Source organism: Nerophis lumbriciformis, linkage group LG02 (assembly GCF_033978685.3).
Source record: "Nerophis lumbriciformis linkage group LG02, RoL_Nlum_v2.1, whole genome shotgun sequence".
NCBI lineage: Eukaryota > Metazoa > Chordata > Actinopteri > Syngnathiformes > Syngnathidae > Nerophis > Nerophis lumbriciformis.
In genome coordinates this window covers 64,152,501-64,170,449 of record NC_084549.2, presented here as the reverse complement: position 1 = coordinate 64,170,449, position 17,949 = coordinate 64,152,501, and the positions used below count along the sequence as shown (strand labels likewise).

At 39.6% G+C, this 17,949-nt stretch overlaps 1 protein-coding gene across 1 annotated transcript in view; it reads left to right on the top strand.

The window, feature by feature from the left end:
- The first annotated feature begins 347 nt into the window (after nt 1–347).
- The window catches only part of LOC133610346 (transmembrane protein 41A-B-like), an 18,727-nt gene continuing 1,125 nt past the window's right edge, over nt 348–17,949 (top strand). Inside the window, exons 1-4 of the mRNA XM_061966528.1 lie at nt 348–1,096; nt 13,180–13,330; nt 13,431–13,592; nt 17,068–17,206. Coding sequence (XP_061822512.1) covers nt 954–1,096; nt 13,180–13,330; nt 13,431–13,592; nt 17,068–17,206 — 595 coding nt within the window. The 5' untranslated portion in view covers nt 348–953. The remainder of the gene's footprint in view (nt 1,097–13,179; nt 13,331–13,430; nt 13,593–17,067; nt 17,207–17,949) is intronic.

The following is a 17,949-nucleotide window of genomic DNA, read 5'->3' as shown; positions in this document are numbered from 1 at the left end:
GCGAGCAATGAAGAAATATTAGAAAACAGTAAAGATATTTTAGGAAACAAAACTATCACAGAATTATAGCAGGCAATTAAAAAATGTTAGTAAATAATGGTGAAATATTAGTAAACAATATATAAGAAATATTAACAGCCAATAAAGAAATATTAACAGACAAAGCTATCAGAAATATCAGCAAAAAATGAAGAAATAAGAAATATAAGTAAACAATAGTGAACAATAAAACAGAAATATCAACAAGCAAATAGGAAATGTTAAATATTATAAAACAATAAAACTATCACAGAAATATCAGCGAGCAATTACCAAATGTTTTTAAACAATATAACTATCATGGAAATAAAGGACAAACAATATTTTTATCCTAAAAATACAAGCAAGTAATGAAGAAACAGTGAAACTGCAGCATCATAGAAATATCAGCAATAATTAAGAAATATTAAACAATGTAACTATCACATAAATATTACCAAACAAGGAATACATCAGACATATTCGCAAACAATTAAAGTTGAATTGAAATATTAGTAAAAAGTAGAGCTGGCATAGTGCTATTATCCCCTTTACTATGTCTCCCTCTGGCGGTCAGACACTCCAAGTACAATCCAGCGTGTTTGAACTGGTGTTAAAAATCACCGTAAAACTTAAAAACACACCAGAAAACATCACGCGAAGTCACACTTTTAACGTACACGCAAGCCGAAAGAGTGAACCAGCACTTGGGCAAAGTGGAAAGTCCTTACCGGAGCATGTCGCCTCTCGCCGGGTTGTCACCTGATCCCGTCGCCGTCATGGAGTCGCGTGTTGGCGGGTAATAGACACCGGGGAGACTCGGCGTCGTCCAACTGGACCGCAACACGTCGCCTCGTCTTCCCGCAAGCGGGGCTTTTCCCTCTCCGTCCCTTTTAAACTCCACCACCGAGCTCGGAGACGGAGTCCGCCGAAACATGCGCTCCCTCGTCGGGTTAGCGGCCACCGTGGCGGCCGCCAGCGTCTACCTCTACCTGCTGTCCACTCACCTGCCGCCCGCAGACGACCACCTCGGGCCGGCCACTCAGGAAGGGGACGAGCCGGTGGAGCACCACTACAAGTAAGCGGAGCATTCACATTTACTTTTCCAAAATGACCCCAAAAAATATTAATCATGTACAAAAAATATTGTTTAAGTATCTATGCAAAAATACACTTTTAATGCATTTTCACATTAGCTATGTGCAGATCGACCCTGAATTGTCCATACTGCCGATACCAGATCTTTATGCTCTAATAGTGATTCTCAAGTCAAAATATAAATACTTTGGATCATTTAGTTATTTTGTATAATAAATATCATTAACAGGAACAGTGTAACATAGCTAAATCACAAGATTGGTGGTAACTAATTTACGGAAGGTATAACTAGCGCAGTCATTCAGCCTGTCATTTGTTTATTTACAAACCCCGTTTCCATATGAGTTGGGAAATTGTGTTAGATGTAAATATAAACGGAATACAATGATTTGCAAATCCTTTTCAACCCATATTCAATTGAATGCACTACAAAGACAACATATTTGATGTTTTTTGCAAATAATAATTAACTTAGAATTTCATGGCTGCAACACGTGCCAAAGTAGTTGGGAAAGGGCATGTTCACCACTGTGTTACATCACCTTTTCTTTTAACAACACTCAATAAACGATTGGGAACTGAGGAAACTAATTGTTGAAGCTTTGAAAGTGGAATTCTTTCCCATTCTTGTTTTATGTAGAGCTTCAGTCGTTCAACAGTCCGGGGTCTCCACTGTTGTATTTTATGCTTCATAATGCGCCACACATTTTCGATGGGAGACAGGTCTGGACTGCAGGTGGTCCAGGAAAGTACCCGCACTCTTTTTTTTTACGAAGCCACATTGTTGTAACACGTGCTGAATGTGGCTTGGCATTTTCTTGCTGAAATAAGCAGGGGCGTCCATGAAAAAGACGGCACTTAGATGGCAGCATATGTTGTTCCAAAACCTGGATGTACCTTTCAGCATTAATGGTGCCGTCACAGATGTGTAAGTTACCCATGCCTTGGGCACTAATGCACCCCCATACCATCACACATGCTGGCTTTTGAACTTTGCGTCGATTACAGTCTGGATGGTTCGCTTCCCCTTTGGTCCGGATGACACGATGTCGAATATTTCCAAAAACAATTTGAAATGTGGACTCGTCAGACCACAGAACACTTTTCCACTTTGCATGAGACCATCTTAGATGATCTCGGGCCCAGAGAAGCCGGCGGCGTTTCTAAATGTTGTTGATAAATGGCTTTCGCTTTGCATAGTAGATCTTTAACTTGCACTTACAGATGTAGCGACAAACTGTATTTAGTGACAGTGGTTTTCTGAGGTGTTCCTGAGCCCATGTGGTGATATCCTTTAGAGATTGATGTCGGTTTTTGATACAGCGCCGTCTGAGGGATCAAAGGTCACGGTCATTCAATGTTAGTTTTCGGCCATGCCGCTTACGTGGAGTGATTTCTCCAGATTCTCTGAACCTTTTGATGATATTATGGACCGTAGATGTTGAAATCCCTAAATTTCTTGCAATTGCACTTTGAGAAACGTTGTTCTTAAACTGTTTGACTATTTGCTCACGCAGTTGTGGACAAAGGGGTGTACCTCGCCCCATACTTTCTTGTGAATGACTGAGCATTTTTTGGGAAGCTGTTTTTATACCCAATCATGGCACCCACCTGTTCCCAATTAGCCTGCACACCTGTGGGATGTTCCAAATAAGTGTTTGATGAGCATTCCTCAACTTTATCAGTATTTATTGCCACCTTTCCCAACTTCTTTGTCACGTGTTGCTGGCATCAAATTCTAAAGTTAATGATTATTTATCAGTTGGAACATCAAATATGTTGTCTTTGTAGCATATTCAACTGAATATGGGTTGAAAATGATTCACAAATCATTGTATTCCGTTTATATTTACATCTAACCCAACTCATATGGAAACGGGGTTTGTAAGATAATTACTGCCAATTAAAACAAGTCACGTTGTATTATTATTCTTATTGTATCCTTTTATTCATAGCCAGCGGTTCTCAAACGTTTTTCACCAAGTACCACCGTGATGACCGACATTAAAACACAATAACGTAGTAGGCCCAAGTATTCATTAAAAACATAGCAAAGGTTCTAATTAACGCGCATATTTACTACTTTTGGCCAGTGTAACATTACACACAGTTTGAACAGTAACACTGTGTTTGGATATTTAATTAAGTGATCATTTGGCGTAGCACAGTTTGAGAATCACTGTTGTAGGCTATTTGAACGCATTCAGTGCAAAATTACGCCATCTTTTGTGTCGCTCTGTGATTTTATGTCGATTATTAGTTTATTAAGGATCCCCATTAGTGTACACCGAAGTGGGGACTATTCTTCCTGGGGTCCAGGCAAAAAGCGTCACACAATCACAAAACAAAAGATTACAATGCAGTATAACATGATCAAATAATAAGATGTTGTAATACAAAAATAGCAACAACAAAGAACCAAAAAAAACAATAACTTCGAGTTTACATAATGTTCATACCAAAGATAAAAAGAGCAATATAAAAATATATACCGTATTTTTCGGACTATAAGTCGCAGTTTTTTTCATAGTGCGACTTATACTCAGGAGCGACTTATGTATGAAATTATTAACACATTACCGTAAAATATCAAATAATATTATTTAGCTCATTCACGTAAGAGACTAGACGTGTAAGATTTCATGGGATTTAGCGATTAGGAGTGACCGATTGTTTGGTAAACGTATAGCATGTTCTATATGTTATAGTTATTTGAATGACTCTTACCATAATATGTTACGTTAACATACCAGGCACGTTCTCAGTTGGTTATTTATGCCTCATATAACGTATACTTATTCAGCTTGTTGTTCACTATTCTTTATTTATTTTAAATTGCCTTTCAAATGTCTATTCTTGGTGTTGGCTTTTATCAAATAAATTTCCCCCAAAATTGCGACTTATACTCCAGTGCGACTTATATATGTTTTTTTCCTTCTTTATTATGCATTTTCGGCCGGTGCGACTTATACTCCGAAAAATACGGTATATATATTTTTGCAAAAATAAAACAAAGAACCAATGGCCTAAAATATACACATTAGTGTACCAAAGACAAACAATATGTTAGGAACTGGTCAAGGGGGTGACCCCGGGATGCAGAGACGGGAGGCAAGTTTGAATAACAAAAATGAATACATTTAATAAGTCCAAAAAGTGTAACAAAAAGCGATGGGGCAGAAATGCACACCATGAATACTAACCAAAACAGGTTCCTCAGTGGTCGACAGGGGGAAAAAACCAGGACGCACGCAGCACAGCGTAATGTCCTTGCTGCCTCAAGGAGGCTGGGAAACAAACACAACAAAGTTAGAAATAACAGGACTAAGGAAAAATAACGTACCAGGACTGACGAGGCGAAGTAGGCGCATGCACGTGGGAGGTGCAGGATAAAATAACCGGCAAGACCCAGCTGTGGGTGACGAGCTTAAATACTCCTCTGAAGAAATAGGTTGCAGGCGTGCCTTAGTGTCCGCCCCTCGCTGGAGACTAATGAGCTGAGGAAACACATCACAATAAAAGAGAAGGCAGGGAAATAAAAACACAACACAATAAGTGGCCAAAAAAGTTCCATCCATCCATTTTCTACTGCTTGTCCAATAATCAATAAAATAGTCAATAATCAATAAAACCAGTCATGACATTAGGTACAATCTAGAATAATCTCTTTCTGCAATACTTCTCCTCTTAGTCTGTTCTTAAAACCCACTATGCTGGTGATTGATACCAGATATTGTGGAAGTTGATTAAAGACAATTTCGCAAAGGGAGCAACATTCGGAACACATTACATTTCACCAGACACTTTAGGTATATTCGCACAAAGTATCAATATTGGATGGGTGTCGCCGATACCAGCCCGGTATCAGATCGGAAAGAAAATAAGTGGTATCGCGGGCGTCACCAGGTCACACTCCAAGTCAACAGGGGGCAGCATGTTGCAAAGCAATGTATTGTCTAACATGTATCAGACAGTAGAGAAACCCATGTAAAGTATTTGAATTATGTACATTATACTCTAATTTCTTTGTATTTATTAATATGCGACGTATTTAGACACAAATTATAATCAATATATACATTAAATGAGTTGTTTATATTTATGTTTGAGTGGAAGGATACGTTTGATTGGAGGGCAGAAATAGCACAGAGGGTAGAAAAACACACACACACTCACACTGGAAGGCCCGTGTAAATCAATCCGTGGTCCTGGTCCAGCAGCTGCTGGGACTTTGATCACGGCTCCTTCTGACTGGCTGCTGGCCCCAACATGTCGCCGGGTGATTGGCCAGCGAGTCAACCAGGAAGGCGACACTTGACCCCGGGGATGTTCAGTATTTCTGGAGGGAAATGTGTCGCGGTGGCCACTTGTTATTTTGGCGAGCAGGCGTGATCTACAAGACGCACTCTAACGCCTCCTCAAGGAGAGAGCCGAGGCTCTTCTTCTCTCCTCTTTTGCACGTCGCCTCTCGTTAGCCTGAGCCTCGGGGCGGAATTTGTCAGCTTTCTCCGAGCATTTCAAGCGCGTCCTCGATGCTTTTCTGTTGTGCTTTCATGTGACATGCCTCGGCCTCAAAGACTGCAGAAAAGAGTCAAAAATAGCCAACTTCCCCTGAATGCAGCACACAAACACATCAAGCAAACAAATCATCTCAAGTGACACAGAATCAGCACACTTTGGGAAAATTATACATATATATGTACTGTATACTGTTTATATATATATATATATATATATATATATATATATATATATATATATATATAAAATATACACACATATATATATATACATATATGCATATACAATTGTATATGTATGTATGTATGTATACATATATGTAAATACAATTGTATATGCATGTATGTATGTATGTATATATATATATTAGAGATGTCCGATAAATGCTTTAAAATATCGGAAATTATCGGTATCGTTTTTTTTATTATCGGTATCGTTTTTGTTTTTGTTTTTTTTGTTTTTATAATTAAATCAACATAAAAAACACAAGATACACTTACAATTAGTGCACCAACCCAAAAAACCTCCCTCCCCCATTTACACTCATTCACACAAAAGGGTTGTTTCTTTTTGTTATTAATATTCTGGTTCCTACATTATATATCAATATATATCAATACAGTCTGCAAGGGATACAGTCCGTAAGCACACATGATTGTGCGTGCTGCTGGTCCACTAATAGTACTAACCTTTAACAGTTAACAATTTTACTAATTTTCATTAATTACTAGTTTCTATGTAACTGTTTTTATATTGTTTTACTTTCTTTTTTATTCAAGAAAATGTTTTTGATTTATTTATCTTATTTTATTTTAATTAATTAAAAAAAAAAAAAGAACCTTATCTTCACCATACCTGGTTGTCCAAATTAGGCATAATAATGTGTTAATTCCACGACTGTATATATCGGTCGATATAGGTATCGGTAATTAAGAGTTGGACAATATCGGAATATCGGCAAAAAAGCCATTATCGGACATCCCTAATATATATATATCCATCCATATATATAAATGTGTATATATACACACACATATATATTACATACATATAGACACATATATACATACATATATACATACAAACATGCTTATATATATACATACATATATACAATATATATATATATATATATACCGGTACATATATACGTACACGTGTTTGTGTGTATATATACATACAGTATATATATATATATATATATATATATATATATATATATATATATATATATATATATATATATGGTACATATATACATACATTAATATTCATAGATATATAGTAATATTATAGTATACATTTTGACCAGTACCGCAAAACTAAAAGTGGTACCATTTTACTGTAATGCACTGTAAAAAAACAAAAAAACAAAAACACTGTAGATTTTACGGTTAAAAAAATGGCAGCTCAGTCACCAAACTTTTACATCCATCCATCCATCTTCTTCCGCTTATCCGAGGTCGGGTCGCGGGGGCAGCAGCCTAAGCAGGGAAGCCCAGACTTCCCTCTCCCCAGCCGCTTCGTCCAGCTCCTCTCGGGGGATCCCGAGGCGTTCCCAGGCCAGCCGGGAGACATAGTCTTCCCAACGTGTCCTGGGTCTTCCCCGTGGCCTCCTACCGGTCGGACGTGCCCTAAATACCTCCCGAGGGAGGCGATCGGGTGGCATCCTGACCAGATGCCCGAACCACCTCATCTGGCTCCTCTCGATGTGGAGGAGCAGCGGCTTTACTTTGAGCTCCCCCCGGATGACAGAGCTTCTCACCCTATCTCTAAGGGAGAGCCCTGCCACCCGGCGGAGGAAACTCATTTCGGCCGCTTGTACCCGTGATCTTGTCCTTTCGGTCATAACCCAAAGCTCATGACCATAGGTGAGGATGGGAACGTAGATCGACCGGTAAATTGAGAGCTTTGCCTTCCGGATCGATACAGCGTCCGCATTACTGAAGATGCCGCACCGATCCGCCTGTCGATCTCACGATCCACTCTTCCCTCACTCGTGAACAAGACTCCAAGGTACTTGAACTCCTCCACTTGGGGCAGGGTCTCCTCCCCAACCCGGAGATGGCATTCCACCCTTTTCCGGGCGAGAACCATGGATTCGGACTTGGAGGTGCTGATTCTCATCCCAGTCGCTTCACACTCGGCTGCGAACCGATCCAGCGAGAGCTGAAGATCCTGGCCAGATGAAGCCATCAGGACCACATCATCTGCAAAAAGCAGAGACCTAATCCTGCAGCCACCAAACCAGATCCCCTCAACGCCTTGACTGCGCCTAGAAATTCTGTCCATAAAAGTTATGAACAGAATCGGTGACAAAGGGCAGCCTTGACGGAGTCCAACCCTCACTGGAAACGTGTCCGACTTACTGCCGGCAATGCGGACCAAGCTCTGACACTGATCATACATGGAGCGGACCGCCAAAATCAGACAGTCCGATACCCCATACTCTCTGAGCACTCCCCACAGGACTTCCCGAGGGACACGGTCGAATGCCTTCTCCAAGTCCACAAAGCACATGTAGACTGGTTGGGCAAACTCCCATGCACCCTCAAGGACCCTGCCGAGAGTATAGAGCTGGTCCACAGTTCCACGACCAGGACGAAAACCACACTGTTCCTCCTGAATCCGAGGTTCGACTATCCGGCGTAGCCTCCTCTCCAGTACACCTGAATAGACCTTACCGGGAAGGCTGAGGAGTGTGATCCCACGATAGTTAGAACACACCCTCCGGTTCCCCTTCTTAAAGAGAGGAACCACCACCCGGTCTGCCAATCCAGAGGTACCGCCCCCGATGTCCACGCGATGCTGCAGAGTCTTGTCAACCAAGACAGCCCCACAGCATCCAGAGCCTTAAGGAACTCCGGGCGGATCTCATCCACCCCCGGGGCCTTGCCACCGAGGAGCTTTTTAACTACCTCAGCAACCTCAGCCCCAGAAATAGAAGAGCCCACCACAGATTCCCCAGGCACTGCTTCCTCATAGGAAGACGTGTTGGTGGGATTGAGGAGGTCTTCGAAGTATTCCCTCCACCGATCCACAACATCCGCAGTCGAGGTCAGCAGAACACCATCCTCACCATACACGGTGTTGATAGTGCACTGCTTCCCCTTCCTGAGGCGGCGGATGGTGGTCCAGAATCGCTTCGAAGCCGTCCGGAAGTCGTTTTCCATGGCTTCCCCGAACTCCTCCCATGTCTGAGTTTTTGCCTCCGCAACCGCTGAAGCCGCACACCGCTTGGCCTGTCGGTACCTGTCCGCTGCCTCAGGAGTCCTATGAGCCAAAAGAACCCGATAGGACTCCTTCTTCAGCTTGACGGCATCCCTCACCGCCGGTGTCCACCAACGGGTTCTAGAATTACCGCCACGACAGGCACCAACTACCTTGCGGCCACAGCTCCAATCAGCTGCCTCGACAATAGAGGCGCGGAACTTGGTCCACTCGGACTCAATGTCCAGCACCTCCCTCGTGACATGTTCAAAGTTCTTCCGGAGGTGGGAATTGAAACTCTCTCTGACAGGAGATTCTGCCAGACGTTCCCAGCAAACCCTCACAATGCGTTTGGGCCTGCCAGGTCTGTCCGGCATCCTCCCCCACCATCGCAGCCAACTCACCACCAGGTGGTGATCGGTAGAAAGCTCCGCCCCTCTCTTCACCCGAGTGTCCAAAACATGAGGCCGCAAATCCGATGACACAACTACAAAGTCGATCATGGAACTGCGGCCTAGGGTGTCCTGGTGCCAAGTGCACATATGGACACCCTTATGCTTGAACATGGTGTTCATTATGGACAATCTGTGACGGGCACAAAAGTCCAATAACAGAACACCACTCGGGTTCAGATCCGGGCGGCCATTCTTCCCAATCACGCCTCTCCAGGTTTCACTGTCGCTGCCAACATGAGCATTGAAGTCCCCCAGCAGAACGAGGGAACAAACTTTTACAGTGAAAATTTAAATAAAATTAACCGTTTTTCCGTTTGCAGTAACACACGGTAAAAACGACAACCGTAGATTTTACAATTTAAAAAAAATGGCAACTCAAAAAAATAAATACATTTTTTTTTCTGTAAAATTTCCGGTGAAAATGTAACTGCAAATGGAAAAACAGTACCACTGTTTTCTTTTTTTATTCTAACAATTGAGCTGCCATTTATTTTTACCGTAAAAAAAAAAAAGTGGTACCATTATTCCATTTACAGTAATACACTGTAAAAACAACACCTAAAGATTTTACGGTAAAAAAAAAAAAAAAAATGTCAGCTGGTCAATAGAATTTTGCAATGAAAAAACAGTGTTAGTTTTTTTCAAATTACACTAGTATTCTGTAAAAAAAAACTATGAAAACTTGCTTTGAAATCAGAAGTCAAGCAAATTTTATTTTGACAAATTAGTTGTTTGGAAAGTATGATAATATAATATTTGTTGCACTATACTATACTATACAATAGGTATGCAGTTTCATGCAGTACATATATTTTCTTTCAAAATAGTCAAAACAAATATAAAATCATTTTTTGATGCATATTATTTACAGGCGTTAGAGGGCCACATTAAATATTGTGGCGGGCCAGATCTAGCCCGCTCCAGCTATGCAAATATGACATTCATCATGAATGGTTCCTTCCTCGTAGAAATCTATCTCCCAAGGCCAGACCTGGAACCAATTAATGATAAGTTATGCAAGGATTTTTATTTACATATGATTCATGTTCAAAAGTCATGTGTTTTTATTCCAGATTATGTCCAAAGTTTATATGAAAAGGTAAAAAAATAGGTTGTTCGGTCAAAGAAAAGTGTTTCATCCTCTTATTGTAGTAAAGCTCATTCAAAACTGCCATGCCGCTTCAGCTTTAATTGGAAAAGTGAAGAAAACACAATATGTAGGCAAAAACTATGACAAAAAAATGTTTTTTTTAGATATTATATCTGTGTGGAAAAGATTTGGTTACAATATGAACTGAAATAGTATGGTCGTTTAATAAATACCGCAATCAATCTGTCAGGATGATGAAGTTCAAAGCCATGCTAAAATAGCAATTATCTCAATGGGCTTTTGAACTGACTCGGCTGTGATGCTGCTAAACGGAATTAAAACGAGGGCTTTTTGTCCCTGCCTTACTTCATACAGTATCGATAAATGTATTTCTGACAGAATATGGTATTATTATTTAGTTAGGGTGCCATTTTTTTTGACACATACTTGACACGGACACAGGCCTTATTTTTAAACCAGTAATATCAGTTTCCCGAGTGCAAAAACACATGAGCACGCAAGTTCTAGTCTGGGCTTCCGCGAGTCTTGCTCGGCGTTATTTCAGCGTTTCTGTTGACGACTAAACACATGCAATGATAATTAGAATACAAATTAATAATAGTCCGAATGAATGACACAATTTTCGCTGGACGACAGTTGCATACGTTGTATACTTTTACAGTGAAATACTGACAGCTCAGTCGCCAGAATTGTACCGTAAAACTAAAAAGTGGTACTGTTTTACTGTAAAAACGACTGTAGATTTTACGATAAAAAACACTGGCAGCTCAGTCTCAGGAATTTTACGATAAAAAAAATATGGTACCGTTTTTCCATTTACAGTAATGAACTGTAAAACAACAATCGTAGGCTTTATAGTAAATTTAGGCAGCTTCGTCGCCAGAATTTTACTGTAAATATATGGTATTGTTTTTTCATCTACAGTAACGCAATGTAAACATGATCTTTGATTTTACAATGAAAAAAAATAAAAAGTTTAAATGTCACCGGAATTTTACCATAAAAATAAAGTGGTACCGTTTTTCCATTTACAGTAATGAACTGTAAAACAACAACAAATAACTGGCAGCTTAAATGCCGGCATTCTACTGTAAAATACAGTACCAATTTGCCCTGTAAAAACAACAATTTTTACAGTAAAAAACTGGCAGCTCTTTTGCCAAAATTTGATCATAACAATAACAGTGGTACCGTTTTTCCATTTACATTATGCACTGTACAAACAACTAAGGTAGCTTTTACTGTAAAAAAAAACAAAAACAAAAAAAAAACTGGCAAACCAGAATATTCCGGTAAAAAGAATAATGGTACCGCTTTTCAATTTACAGTCATACACTGTACAAATGACCGTAGATTTTACGATTTAAAAAAATGGCAATTTAGTCACCGGAATTTTACCATAGGAATAAATTGGTACCGTTTTCCCATTTACAGTACTGCACTGTAAAACAACAACAACAAAAACTGCCAGAACTTTGCTGTAAAAAAAATACAGTACCGTTTTTCCATTTGTAGAAATGCACTGTAAAAACAACAACCGTAGGTTTTACAGTAAAAAAAAAACAACTGGCGGCTCATTTGTCAGAATTTTATCGTAATAACAACAGTGGTACCTTTTTTCCATTTAGGTAATGCACTGTGCAAACAACTAAGGTAGAGTTTAGGGTAAAAAACAAACAAACTGGCAAGGCAGAATTTTACCGTAAAAATAACAATGGTACCGTTTTTAAATTTACAGTAATACACTGTAAAAATAACAACAGTAAAAACTGGCAGTTCAGTCACCAGAATTTTATCGTGCTACCGTTTTTCCATTTAGGTAATGCACTGTAAAAACAATGGTAGATTTTATGGTAAAAAAAAAAACTGTTGAATTTTACAGTGAAAATAAGTGAGGTACCATTTTTCCATTTACAGTATTGCACTGTAAAAATGACCGTCAATTTTTTTTTTTAATTAATAAATAGCAGCTAAGTCGCTAAAAATAATCGGTACCGTTTTTCCATTCACAGTAATAAACTGTAAAAATTACAGTAGATTTTAAAATAAAAAAAAATAGCAGCTAAGTCACCAGAATTTTACCATAAAAATAAGTGGTACTGTTTTTCCATTCACAATAATGCACTGTACAAATGGCAGTGGATTTTTAAATACATTTAAAAAAATAGCAGCTAAGTCACCAGAATTTTACCAAAGACAAAAGTGGTACTGTTTTTCTATTCACAGTAATGCACTGCAAAAACAATAATGGTCAATTTTACGGTTAAAAAAAATAAATGGCGAGCCAGAATTTTACCGTAAAAATAATAGGTACCATTTTTCCATTCACAGTAAAGTAAAAAATGACAGTAGATTTTAAAATAAAAAATAAAAAATAGCAGCTAAGTCACCAGAATTTTACCATAAAAATGAGTGGTACTGTTTTTCCATTCACAGTAATGCACTGTAAAAACAACAACCGTGGGTGTTACAGTAAAAAAAAACTGGCAGCTCATTCGCCAGAATTGTATCGTAACAATAAGAGTCGCAAAGTTTTTTCCATTTGCCTAATGCATTGCAAAACAATAACGGTAGATTTTACGGTAAAAAAAAACCAAAAAAAACTCGTAAGCCAGAATTTTACCGTAAAAATAAGAGGTACCATTTTTCAATTAACAGTAAAAACAACGGCCGTAAAATCTGCCAATTTTTTTTACCGTGCAATTTACATATTTCTATTGACAAATCATTTGTCTTTCTAAAAATATGTGTATTTTCGCACATCAGACTAAAGTTCCCGTCGGATCTGGACGAGCTGCGCGAGCTGGCGGAGATGCTAAAGTTCTACAAGCAAGAACACCACGGCTACGTTCTGCTGCTCTTCTGCAGCGCTTACCTCTACAAGCAGTCCTTCGCCATTCCTGGTTCCTCCTTCCTGGTGAGTCTGCGTTGTCTCCTTGTGTTGACGCTTTTGGATTAATAATAATCCTTCACGTGGACCGTAACGTCTGATCCACTTCTCTCCTCCGTCGTGGCAGAACATGCTCGCCGGAGCGATATTCGGTCCGTGGGAGGGTCTGGCCCTGGCGTGCTTGCTCACCACCACGGGCTCCACGTTCTGCTACCTGCTCTCGTCCGCCTTCGGGAAGCAGCACGTGGTGCGGGTCTTCCCGGAGAAGGTGGCTCTGCTGCAGAGGAAGGTAAAGAGGTGACGATGGCCGCTTGTTGCTGGGCAGAATTCACTTTGCACATTCACGTTTCCCTTCAGCCCGAGTTGTTTGTTTGACGGAAATGTGTCCAAAAAAGTACGGTAGAGCCCTGCAATAATGGACACACCCTTAAAAAGACGTCGTCCATTGAACTCAATTTACCTTCTGTAGAGGTTGCCTGCTAGTGGGTTCTGCGGACCACCACACACTGCCACGAGAGCCCGGATTTCAGGGTACAACACAAATTTATTTTCATGAATAGTGGTAGGCTTTTGCTTTCCAGCAAATGATCTTTCCCTCAGTCCGTGTCTCTCTCTCTCTCTGGCTCCCACTCCAACTGTCGTGTCTCGTCCCGGCTGCTGCTAATAAAGGCGACAGGTGATTAGATAACAAGGCCCGCCTGGGCCATCTACTCACGCGTCGCTGTCTTCGAGGTCCTGTCCTTGCACACCCCGTTCCGCGGCAGGCCCGCAGGCCACGCCCCCCTCCACACCGTCTTTTCCGGTATTTAGGCCACACCCACTAAGTCAGTGTTTTTCAACCTTTTTTGAGCCAAGGCACATTTTTTGCGTTGAAAAAATGCGGAAGCACACCACCAGCAGAAATCATTCAAAAACGAAACTCAGTAGACAATAAAAAGTCGTTGTCGCAATTGTTTGATATGACTTTAAACCATAACCAAGCATGCATCACTGTAGCTCTTGTCTCAAAGTAGGTGTACTGTCACCACCTGTCACATCACGCGCTGACTTATTTGGACTTTTTTTTGCTGTTTTCCTGTGTGTAGTGTTTTAGTTCTTGTCTTGCGCTCCTTTTTTGGTGGCTTTTTCTCTTTTTATATATATATATATATATATATATATATATATATATATATATATATATATATACACACAGGTAAAAGCCAGTAAATTAGAATATTTTGAAAAACTTGATTTATTTCAGTAATTGCATTCAAAAGGTGTAACTTGTACATTATATTTATTCATTGCACACAGACTGATGCATTCAAATGTTTATTTCATTTAATTTTGATGATTTGAAGTGGCAACAAATGAAAATCCAAAATTCCGTGTGTCACAAAATTAGAATATTGTGTAAGGGTTAAATTTTGAAGACACCTGGTGCCACAAACTGATCAGCTGATTAACTCAAAACACCTGCAAAGGGCTTTAAATGGTCTCTCAGTCCAGTTCTGAAGCCTACACAAACATGGGGAAGACTTCAGATTTGACAGGTGTCCAAAAGGCAACCATCGACACATTGCACAAGGAGGGAAAGACACAAAAGGTTATTGCTGAAGAGGCTGGCTGTTCTCAGAGCTCTGTGTCCAAACACATTAATGGAGAGGCAAAGAGAAGGAAAAACTGTGGTCAGAAAAAGTGTACAAGCGATAGGGATCACCGCGCCCTGGTCAAGATTGTGAAAAAAAACCCATTCAAAAATGTGGGGGAGATTCAGAAGGAGTGGACAGCTGCTGGAGTCAGTGCTTCAAGATCCACCACCAAGAGACGCTTGAAAGACATGGGTTTCAACTGCCGCATACCTCGTGTCAAGCCACTGTTGACCAAGAAACAGCGCGAAAAGCGTCTCACCTGGGCTAAGGAAAAAAAGAGCTGGACTGCTGCTGAGTGGTCCAAAGTCATGTTTTCTGACGAAAGCAAATTTTGCATTTCCTTTGGAAATCGAGGTCCCAGAGTCTGGAGGAAGACAGGAGAGGCACAGGATCCACGTTGCCTGAAGTCTAGTGTAAAGTTTCCACCATCAGTGATGGTTTGGGGTGCCATGTCATCTGCTGGTGTCGGTCCACTCTGTTTCCTGAGATCCAGGGTCAACGCAGCCGTCTACCAACAAGTTTTAGAGCACTTCATGCTTCCTGCTGCTGACCTGCTCTATGGAGATGGAGATTTCAAGTTCCAACAGGACTTGGCGCCTGCACACAGCGCAAAATCTACCCGTGCCTGGTTTACGGACCATGGTATTTCTGTTCTAAATTGGCCCGCCAACTCCCCTGGCCTTAGCCCCATAGAAAATCTGTGGGGTATTGTGAAAAGGAAGATGCAGAATGCCAGACCCAAAAACGCAGAAGAGTTGAAGGCCACTATCAGAGCAACCTGGGCTCTCATAACACCTGAGCAGTGCCAGAAACTCATCGACTCCATGCCACGCCGCATTAACGCAGTAATTGAGGCAAAAGGAGCTCCAACCAAGTATTGAGTATTGTACATGCTCATATTTTTCATTTTCATACTTTTCAGTTGGCCAACATTTCTAAAAATCCCTTTTTTGTATTAGCCTTAAGTAATATTCTAATTTTGTGACACACGGAATTTTGGATTTTCATTTGTTGCCACTTCAAATCATCAAAATTAAATGAAATAAACATTTGAATGCATCAGTCTGTGTGCAATGAATAAATATAATGTACAAGTTACACCTTTTGAATGCAATTACTGAAATAAATCAAGTTTTTCAAAATATTCTAATTTACTGGCTTTTACCTGTGTATATATATATATATATATATATATATATATATATATATATATATATATATATATATATATATATATACACACATATATGTGAATTGAAGTGAAGTGAGTTATGTTTATATAGCGCTTTTCTCTAGTGACTCAAAGCGCTTTACATAGTGAAAACCCATTATCTACATTTAAACCAGTGTGGGTGGCACTGGGAGCAGGTGGGTAAAGTGTCTTGCCCAAGGACACAACGGCAGTGACTAGGATGGCGGAAGCGGGAATCGAACCCGGAACCCTCAAGTTGCTGGCACGGCCATTCTACCAACCGAGCTATGCATATATATATATATATATATATATATATATATATATATATATATATATATATATATGCATGTATATATATACACATACACAATTGCACTCCTGAATGTCCCCAACACGGTGCAGCAATACACAAAAGCAAACAAAAGGCTCATCAATTATCTATTTTTCAGGGTTCGATTTGAGATCAGTCTTTTATATATTTTTCGAAAACCACCTCATACTTCCTGGAACTTCACAGAACAACCGTTCAATGTCCGCCTCATTTTCTCCACTGCAAATGCAGGGGAATGTTTATTGCTTCGCTCCAACTGCTTCACCAGGCGGTTATTTTCTTGGATAAATGTCCGCCGTTGATGTTAGCGTCCCTGGCTGGTGTTATGGACTGGTTCGGGTTAACGGTGCAGACTACTATATAACGCAACCAAAAGCCCTAAAATAATCATAAATTGAGGTACCACTGTAACTGATATAGATACTTTTATGCTCTACTTTTGAATGGAGTGGTTCCAAGCGTGTTTGTTGAGAAAAAGAACCTCGTCTACTGGATGAAGGCGGTGAAAGAAACATTTAATCAAAGCTCCTCACCTTCTCATCTGCTTCAACCTCAGGATGACTTTGTGTGTTTGACCTTTTCTCGTGTCTTCCTTGCGTGTCAGGTGGAGGAAAATCGTAGCAGTCTGTTCTTCTTCCTCCTCTTCCTCCGTTTCTTCCCCATGACTCCCAACTGGTTCCTTAACATCACCTGTCCCGTCCTCAACATCCCCATGTCCATGTTCTTCTTCTCTGTCCTCATCGGTGAGCTGGCACGGAACAACAAGGGCAGGGGTGTCCAAACTTTTTGCCACCGAGGGGACGCACGCTGAAAGATCAAAGCATGCGGGGGCCATTTCGATATTTTTCAATTTCAAAACCAATATAGTATAGTTTGTTTTTTTTACCTCTTGGGCTCTCCTCACGCCAAGGACCCGAAAGGGTCCCAGTCATGAAAATTGTAAAAAACAAAAAGTCACATGTACACACATATATATATATATATATATATATATATATATATATATATATAAATGTGTATTTAAATGTGTAATATATATATATATACCCTTCGTATATATATACTGTATGTATGTATATACAGTATGTGTATATGCATATATATATATATATATGTATATATGTATATATATATACATATGTATATGTGTATATATATATATATATATATATATATATATATATATATATATATACACATATATATACATAACATATGTATATATAATAATATAATAATAAATAATATATATATAATATAATTAGAACCTTTTATAGGTAAATAATTCATAACATTGATTTTGATTCATTATTATTTCTGATGACAAACAAAGTGTTAAAAAAATAGGTCGCACGTTTAATTTCTTTTTTTTTTACTTTCAACACTTAAATCTTTAAAAGAAATTCCTATCTATACGTTGATTAATACCTTTTTTATTAAATTTTCATGTGTTTTTTTTGTTTGCCAATGCCCTTTCTGTCTGTCT